Source organism: Penaeus japonicus, unplaced genomic scaffold (genome assembly GCF_977035675.1).
Source record: "Penaeus japonicus unplaced genomic scaffold, GWHDUDI00000001_assembly GWHDUDI00000028, whole genome shotgun sequence".
Classification (NCBI taxonomy): domain Eukaryota; kingdom Metazoa; phylum Arthropoda; class Malacostraca; order Decapoda; family Penaeidae; genus Penaeus; species Penaeus japonicus.
This window is the reverse complement of record NW_028234430.1, coordinates 3,836,763-3,846,257: the sequence shown is the minus strand read 5'-3', so window position 1 is coordinate 3,846,257 and position 9,495 is coordinate 3,836,763. Positions and strand designations below refer to the sequence as shown.

At 46.1% G+C, this 9,495-nt stretch overlaps 1 protein-coding gene across 3 annotated transcripts in view; it reads right to left on the bottom strand.

The window, feature by feature from the left end:
* Positions 1-2,911: 2,911 nt before the first annotated feature.
* The window catches only part of LOC122245889 (uncharacterized), a 144,865-nt gene continuing 138,281 nt past the window's right edge, over positions 2,912-9,495 (bottom strand). For all 3 annotated transcript variants that reach the window (XM_086553307.1, XM_043004002.2, XM_043004003.2), the window contains 2 exons: positions 8,108-8,376; positions 2,912-7,993 (listed from right to left, as the gene is read on the bottom strand). In XM_086553307.1, the coding sequence (XP_086409433.1) occupies positions 7,092-7,993; positions 8,108-8,376 (1,171 nt within the window). In that variant the 3' untranslated portion in view covers positions 2,912-7,091. The remainder of the gene's footprint in view (positions 7,994-8,107; positions 8,377-9,495) is intronic.

Sequence of the window (9,495 nt, the reverse complement as noted above, 5' to 3'; positions counted from 1 at the left end):
CGGAGAGGACATCGGGATGGCATCCTGTAAGCCTACACCAGCGCAGTAATCCTCCAGGCGTAGACTTGAGGTCATGCAAAAACTAGGTCAAGTTACTGGCGAACATACCACTAAACTCACGTCAGAACCTCCTGTTCTGCGCTCCGTCATGGCGGAATCCGTTTGTCTTTTTTTATTATTATTATTTTTTCTTCTTTTTTTGGTTATTGTGTATGAGACTGCGATGACCTGATGTGTGTTTCCATTGAGTGGTTTGTTTATTCATTATGTGGATGTAATGGTAATGTGATGGTAGATTTCAATATATGATGGGGATTCTTGCTTGATAAAAAGCATGATGTAGAAATTGTTGGGGTGTGTGCTCATAGAGTTGTTTTCCTCAGGGATGCGAATGGTAAGACGTGTGTTTGTGTGCGTGTGTATTATATATTCATATGTGTATATATATAGATAAATATATATATATATATATATATATATATATATATATATATGTGTGTGTGTGTGTGTGTGTGTGTGTGTGTGTGTGTGTGTGTGTGTGTGTGTGTGTGTGTGTGTGTGTGTGTGTGTGTGTGTGTGTGTATCTGTATGTGTGTACACGCTCACACGAACACAAATCATAATCATTATTTTAGAAATGCACCAACGATAAGTACAAGTCAGAAATCATATCTCTCTTCATTTATACAAAAACGACATTCTTCTCCCTTCTTTGATATTTAGTTATTCCATGTCAAGGAATGCGATCTAACGACTTTTACAAAGCAGTTACAGTAAGAATTGGTGTGACCCCCCCCCCGCCCCCTTGATACTTGTTTTGGAGAATAGCGTTCTTAGATTTTCTTTCATTTTTCCCTTCTTTAGTCTATATTCGTTTCTATTTCCTTTGAGGATGAAGGGGTTACTGTGTTCGTATGAAGTGGAAATTCTGAGGCTGTTTATAGTTCCTTTTATATGTATATATATACTTAAATATATTTTTTCTTTTCTTTCTTTCTTCCTTTTTATTTTCTTTTTTTTTCTTCTTTCTTTTTTCTTTCTTTCCTTCTTTCTTTCTTTCTTTCTTTTCGTCTAAGCCACTTCTTAGCACAGACGTAGATACACGCTCAAGCAAACGTCAACACAAACACATAATCAGATACAATGCAAACACACTTACGCATACATAAAAAACACACATAAACAATCCTACAAAAAAAATACAATCACACAATTAAGTATATATATGTCTTTCATCCTCGATCAAGGCTGACTAATGTAAAGATACATCAAACTATAATCCAGTGACTAAGCTATCCGTCGATTAAATTATCACTGAATAAATGCGAGATTAATGAATATCAAATAAATATCAATAAATGGATGTTAGATAAACTATAAGGATACTAGGTGTCTCTCGTTATATTAACGGTTTGTGAGTTGTTTTTTATAATGTTTCGTATAGTGTTTTAGTAATTAAAATGTATATATAATAGACATGCGTGGTTGTTATATTCTAAGGAGAATTGTTATACAGATAGTTTCGTCGTAAAAGAATCTGTTTCTCGAATTGTTGTCTAATTTGATTACAAAATAGAGTTTATATTGATGATTATCAGCGCATCAAATGTAAATAATATATTCATTAAACTTTGGTATATGTTATGGACACATAATTTGTTCTTGCACCGTGAGCGTTATATAAATTTGATACAAATATCCACAAATAAAGATTTTGTAAATCTTTAACATCGAGAAGGAGAGAGACATAGAAACACAACATTCAGACGAACAGATAAAAGTAGACGAAAAGACACAGACGAAGACAGACAAACAAGGAGATAGACGAAGCAGTTTGTGTTTGAGTTCGAAACTTCGAAACTTAGGGGAAAAAAAAAATTACGCAAAACTCTGATCAAATGTTGATTTCTAGGTGTTTCTTTCACTCTCAACTTCAAATTTTCTTCATTATTGATATTGATGATAATAATATACTTATATTTAGGAGTAATAGTAGCATATACATATATAGTATCGAATATTTTCCTTTCAAATTCCATTGTCTTCTTAAGGTCGCTTAATTAAGTCAAAAGTAAAGTCACCAACCTGTACATTGCTATCACGAATATCATACATTTTTATCCACATCCGAATCCATGCAATCAATCATGCAATATCCAGAAGCAGGTCTCATTAATCATGAATTTAGAGCAAAATCATTTTCTGACATGTGTGTGTGTGTGTGTGTGTGAGTGTGTATGTGTGTGTATGCAGGTTTGCAGGATAATCAATTTGCATACATTTCTGTTTAGATAATTACTTTCATATGTACTATTTTTTTAGTGATTGGGTACCTTGCAACATGGTTTGTATTTGCAGTAACTACATTAACATTAGAGAGAATAACTTTTTACATTTTAAGATCGTATGTAATCGTTTACTTGTCTCACGGGAAAATTCCCATTACCTTCAAATCAATAGACAATAATTATAATTACTCGAACAGTTGTATGGACATTTCAGTATTTGAATAGCTATATCTTTTATAATCGTGTGGTGGATTATTCATTCAAATATATATTGTTCACTGCAACATGATGGCTAGACCACTTAATTTCTCCATGGACACTCGCTAAGCAGAATAGCGTTAGTGTGTGTGTGTGTGTGAGTGAGTGTGTGTGTGTGTTTGAGTGAGTGTGTGAGTGTGAGTGTGAGTGTGAGAGAGAGAGAGAGAGAGAGAGAGAGAGAGAGAGAGAGAGAGAGAGAGAGAGTGTGTGTGTGTGTGAGTGTATGTGCGTGTGTGTGTGCGTGCGTATAGGTTTGCGAGTATGGATGAGCATGTGTTTATATTGACAGAATTCAAATTTATCAAAAGAGTTTGTAATTTCCAATAAACTCGGCACAATAAGGGTCACAGGAGGAAAGAAACACATTTTAAAATTTGGTCCATTTTATTATCAAATGGCACGTGTATATCACAAGGGGAGTACAATAAAAATACTTGAGCTATGCAACCTCCTTCGGCACTTATTAAAAAAAAAACATTGATCTTTATTGGCACAATCGATTTTTTTAAAAATATCAACAAAAAAATATACATATCCAAGGCCCTATACTTCCTCTATAATCCCATTTAGAAAAAAAAAACATATATAAATCCATAAATTAAAAAAAAAAAATCACTCAAGAACACTATCCAACACGTGAAGGTTTCCAAGCAATCTTTTTATTATTATTATTTATTTATTTGGCATAACGTCATCTTTCCAACCTGAAACACTTGGCTGCACTTCACTACCCTGACTTCCCAACGTTTGTTGTCTGAGGTTTTGGCACTTCGTTGCATCCGTATTTGGAAGATCAGTTGTACAAGGAGTGTATAAGAAAAAAAAAGAAAAAAAAAAAAGAAAAAAAAAATGATATTGATGGGTTATAAAAATGCTTATAAAATAGACTTGTCTGTTTTTTTTTTTAATCTCTCTCTCTCTCTATTCTAAAAAAGAAAAAAAATATTGCCCTCGATAAGAAAGCCAACATTTACTATAAAAAAAACATTAAAAAAAAGAGAAAAAAGGTTCTTGTTTACTTTTCTTGAATGGATGTTACACGCACTTGGTGTGTGGAGGAAGAGGGGGGGGAGGGGTAAGGGGGACACGGGGAACGGGGGAGGAGGACCGAGAGGGGGAGAGGATGGAGGGGGAAGGGGTAAGGTGGGTGGGGGGGTTGGGGGATGTCCATCATAACAAGAAAAAAAAGCAGCCTAGATTGTACAGCTCCTGAGATGTTGGGTGCATTTATGGCACTAGTTTACAATAGGGCACAGCCTGGCACAGCTTGGCACAGCTTGGCACTCCGGAGAGAGGGGGGAGGGGAGGGGAGTCTAGCTGGGTTGGGCACGGCGGTGAGGCTCAGGGCATGGCGGGGGGAGGGGGGAGGGGGGGGGGAAAGGAGACGGCGAGATCCTGGGCGCCTAAACACATCCCCTCGCCGACCTCCTCCTCCCTTTTTATCTCGTAAGGCACGGGTGAGGAGTGGCAGAGGGCGCGGAGAGGTTGGGGGGAGGTGGGGAGGGGATTTGGGGGGGGTTGGGTTGATGACGATGGGGGTGGGGGGTTAGTCCACCGAGGGATTTTCTCCCCCGGTGGTAAGGCACAATTTGCACCATCAACCTTTTTTTCCCTCTTCAATGCCCCCTGTGTCCAAAGACCTCTGAGTATCCAGAGGAGATGGTCACAGGAAGACACAGAGAGAGAGGAAGAGAGGGAGGGAGAGAGAGAGAGAGGAAGAGAGGAAGAGAGGGAGAGAGAGAGAGAGAGAGAGAGAGAGAGAGAGAGAGAGAGAGAGAGAGAGAGAGAGAGAGAGAGAGAGAGGAAGAGAGAAAAAGAGAGAAAAAGAGAGGAAGAGAGAGTAAGAGAGAGAGAGATGGAGGGAGAGAGGGAGGAAGAGAGGAAGAGAGAGAGAGAGGAAGAGAGAGAGAGAGAGAGAGAGAGAGAGAGAGAGGAAGAGAGAGAGGGAGAGAGGAAGAGGGAGAAAGGAAGAGAGAGAGATGGAGGGGGGGGCGTCGAAGGAGTGAGGGGCGAGGAACAGGCCGAGTTTGAACTAGCGCTGAGTGTGTACGGGTGAGGGGGGTGGAGTGGAGTGGAGTGGGATGGGGGAAGTGGGGAAGTGGGGGCCCTGATGACCCGTTAGTTCTTCTTCTTCTTTTCATTAAACTACAGTGAAAAGATAATTAAAAAAAAAAGAAAAAAAAAGAAAAATGCATTATTCTGGGATCCGCATCCACCCGTGACCTCACCCCCAAAGGAGGTCATGTCAGGACAACACAGGTGATACAGGCACTTACTTAATCTTAACAGCTCTAAGTCATGTACAACTATTTACATAAGGCATTCATCATTTCTGTATTACAACAAAAAAAAAAAAGAAAAGAAAGAGAAACAAATTAGAATCCGAGTTCCAATAAGCATACGTAAAAGAAACATTCTCATTCACAAGACAATTATATAAAAAAGGAACACACCAAAGGACACACCCGGTTGGTCAATGGAATGGCCGCGTCAATAACATACAACACACAGCGGGTGGCATGTTCACGTCACTGCAACACTGGCCAATGGTCAACTGGTCTTACTTTAGGAATGTTGAACGAATGACGTCATTATTCTGCAATATCACAGTTCAATAATCCAACAACGATTGCAAAATAACACCTACGATTCATTTTTTTTTTATTTATCTATCACTTATCACTATGATTGTTACATTATTTTAATTGGATGATTATAAAAATTTCTTCTACCGAACAAATAATCAACAGAAAAAAAACAACAACATTCGACTTCTCTCTCAGAAAAAAAGTCTTTTCCAAAAAAAAACAAAAAAAACAAAAAAAAAAACACAAGGCGCTGGTGGAAATGACGATGAGATGAGCGAGAACATAATTTCCGTCCCCGAGAAAAAAAACAACGAATAACACTCCTATAAGGAGTTTCCATAATGAGGATCATCTTATCTAAATGATAACAAGAGATGAAAAAGCGAAGGATGGGGGGGGGAGGGAGGGGAGGGGAGGGGGTCGAGACGCCAGCTGGAAGGGTGGTGATTGTCATGTCTTGCAAGAGGCTATGCAATCAGCTTTGGTTCCCGGTTGAGGTTTTCGGTCTGGGGAAAAGATTCGAAAATTCGGGGGCTAATTGCACAAACACGTTGATAACCACTGCGTTGTGTCTGGGCGCTGTAGCACGGTGTGGGGTGAAGGGCATGCCTCCGAGGGTATGTGGGGGACTCCGCCAAATAGAATGAATGGTCTGTGCAAAGAAAGTGATTGCACGATCGATTCTATCGCGAGAAATTGCAAAATAATCCGGGATCTTTTTTTCGAAGCCAAAAAAAAGACGATTCATAACGACTCTTTTTTTGGGGGGACTTGTATATAAAAGAAGAATATCTTGACGACGTTAAATCAAAGAAGAAGAAAAAAAATGAAAGACCGTAATTCGAATCCGAAAATAAATATCCTTCTATATTAACTCCTTCACAACACCATTCCCTTCACCGCATGGCTACTCTTGCTTGAGAAAGTAGAACCACAGAACCACTAAAGTCATATTGATCCCAACGGAACTTCCGGGTTCTAATTAATGTGAATCTATATGCCTCTTGAACAATCAACTGGGACAAAGGGGGGGGGGGAATATGGATGAGAGCGATTGTTGTTAAAAAATAACTCGATAAACCTACAATGAAAGCACCGCAGGGAAGGGAAGGGAAGGGAAGGGAAGGGAAGGGAAGTGGACACCGACAGTAACGTCTAGCTTAGTCTTCCATAAAAAAAAAAAAACATACACGGTTCCAGAATGTGTCATTCTGCGGGATGCCCTTTTAACTTAATAAAAATATATTTATGTATATATATCAATCAATCAATCAATCAAGGCCCGACGTTGGCACCACTGAGTGGGGTCGGGCTCCTCTTCTGGCGTGGCGTGAGTGAGTTGGCACTGGTTGTTGTTGTTGTCGAAGAAACGAACAAACGTCACTGCCTAAGCCTAACACTTTCTGTAAAAACGGTGGGCTTAGTTAGCGTAATAGCTTCTCTTTTGCTGTCCACTGATACACAGAAACAAACAAACAAACAAACAAACAAAATGCCCAGCAGTCATTGGCTTTTTGTGACCTTGTCAAGTGTGAGAATAATCCCATGTCTATAGACAGGACTGACAAACATTTTACAAATAATCCAAGAGAAAAAAAAAATCGTCAAATACCCATAATTACATTAAAATAGTCATTAGTAAAATCTATTACAAAAGTCAACATGATTGGTGGAGGTTCATCACGGGCAGGACACCTCGAGGCTCGGGTCCACCTGGTCCTTCGTCCACGCCTCCGCCTCTGCCTGACCACGCCGCGGGAAGCCGGTTCCGCGCGGCCTATTTGTACTGAGTCTACAGGAACCACATCCTGAAGGCACAAGCAACTCGACCACATAGCCCACGTGTCCCTAAGACCCAGCAGGGCTACCTGGGCGGCAGGTTGCTGGCACTGGAAGTGGCGGTGGGGGGCGTCGAGCGTGGGGAGTGGGCAGGGCGGGGGGCGGGGACGGCCTCAGGTCATTGGAGGACGGGCACGGTGGCGCTCTTCTCGGTGGGCGACGCGAGGGCGGAGAAGTCGAACGTCGTCGACGACAGCAGCGGCGACACGACGGGCGGCGGCAGGTGCGAGTACTGCGGCAGCGCCGGGAACGTGAAGTGGTGGTGGCTGCGCGGCGACCCGTAGTGCGGGCTCAGGTTGGCCAGCGGGCTCAGGCTGGGCCACAGGTGCAGCGGCAGGTACGGCGACTTGGTGCCCACGCCGCTGTACGGCGGCGACGGCAGGTTCACCAGCGGCGTGTTGAGGCTCGAGGCCGAGAACTGGCGCGGCGACAGCACGGGCGGCGACCCCGTGATGGCCTCGATGGACAGCGGCGACGGCTTGGGCTTGGGCCCCGAGCGCCCCTTGGCCGCCGCCGCCGCCTTGCCGCCCGCCATCGACACGGACGACGACGACGCCGACAGCGACGCCACGCTCAGCGCCGGCTTGTGCTCGCGCACGGGCGGGGGCGTGAGGGGGGACAGGGGCGGCGGCGAGGGCAGCGGCGACCGCGGGCGGATGGGCGAGCGCAGGCGCGGCACGGGCGAGTGCGCGTAGGGCGACTGCGAGCGAGGGGAGCGCGAGCGCGGGCGCCGTTGCTCTTCCTCCCTGCGGCGCTCCTCCGCCTCCTCCTCGCGCCGCCTGCGGCTGGCCTCCTCCGTCACCAGGTGCAGCGGCGCCGACGGCAGCCCGTCACCGGAGTCCTCCGAGGGCGGCGACGGCGACCGCTGGCCGAGGTCCGGCGGCCACAGCGTGTTCTGCGGCTGGCTGGGGGCCGGCGCCTCGGGCTCGGGCCTCCGGGCGAGGGCCGACAGGTAGCCGCCGAGGCTGGCGGCCGCCATCTGGGAGAACGCGGCGGCGGTGTACATGTGCGCCAACGGACCTGGAAAAGCAGAGCGATTAGCGACGGCGCGGCTTCAGCCTAGCAATCTCAGACAGAACCCCAAGGGTCTAATCCACTCGGGGAGCGAGCGGCAAACACGTGCGTGAGTCTCACCTAATGAAGGGTATGAGCCTATGTGCGCCGGGGGCGGCGTGGTGAGGGGATGTGTGGGTGCGTGGGCGGGCGAGGGCAGCCTGGAGCTGCCCTGGTGGCTGCTGGAGGGAGAGGGCGCGCCGGGCTGCAGGCCGGAGCCGCCGGGCGAGTACGGGGACATGCCGCCTCCTGCCGGGGTCTTGGCGCTGCTGTTGCTGCCCAGGCTCTCCATCTTCACGTGGAACGGAATCTTGTTCTCCATCTTGACGATCTCGGGGAAGGACACGAACCTGCAAGGCAAAAGGAGGCGTCAACAAGGGCGGCGGCGGAGGGTGGGCGGGAGGAGGGGGCCGCGCCTCCGGGCCTCAAGGACTTCCAAGAGGCTATTCGGAGTACTAGGAAAAGAAGGGGGAAATTGTGTGAAAAAAGAAAGGGAGGAGAGAGGAGGGAAGAAAGGAAAGAAAGAAGGAAGGAAAGAAAGAAAGAAGGAAGGAAGGAAGGAAGGAAGGAAGGAATGTAGGTAGGGAGAAAGGACGGAAAGAGAGCAAAAGAGAGAGAGAGAGAGAGAGAGAGAGAGAGAGAGAGAGAGAGAGAGAGAGAGAGAGAGAGAGAGAGAGAGAGAGAGAGAGAGCAAGAGAGAGAGAGGGCGAGCGAGCGAGCGAGCGAACAAGAAGCAAATAAAGAGAGAAAACAGAAGGATAGGAGAAACAAACATAAGAGATGACCCGAAGAGAATGCAGACAGACAAACAAACATAGAATAGAAAACATAGATAGAAAAAGAGAGAAGTAAAGAGCCATAGGACTAGCGAAACAGTCCTGGCGAGCGGTTGCCCAGCCCAGCAGAGTACAATGTGTGGTGCCAGGCCAGTAGTCTAGGATATACCAATTGCCCCCCAAGGTCAGAGAGCGCAGGAGACCGTTTCCCCGCGCGTGTATGAGGTGCAGGGAGGGGGAGAGAGAGAGAGAGAGAGAGAGGGGAAGGGAGGGGGGAGAGGGGAGAGGGGAAGAGAGGAAGGGGAGAGGGAAAGGGAGGAGAAGAAAGGGGGAGGGAAAGGGAGGGGGGGAGAGGGGAAGGGAGGGGGGGAGAGGGGAAGGGAGGAGGGGAGGAGAGAAGGAATGGGGGAGGGAAAGGGAGGAGGGGAGGAGAGAAGGAATGGGGGTGGGAGGGGGTAAAGAGATAGAGAGAGAAAGAGGGAGAGAAAGAGAGACAGAGACAGAGACAGAGAGAGAGAGAGAGAGAGAGAGAGAGCGAGAGAGAGAGAAAGAGGGAGAGAGAGAGAGAGAGAGAGAGAGAGAGAGAGAGAGAGAGAGAGAGAGAGAGAGAGAGAGAGAGAGAGAGAGAGAGAGAGAGAGAGAGAGAGAGAGAGGTGATAGAGAGAGAGAAAGAGAGAGAGAGAGAGCGAGAAA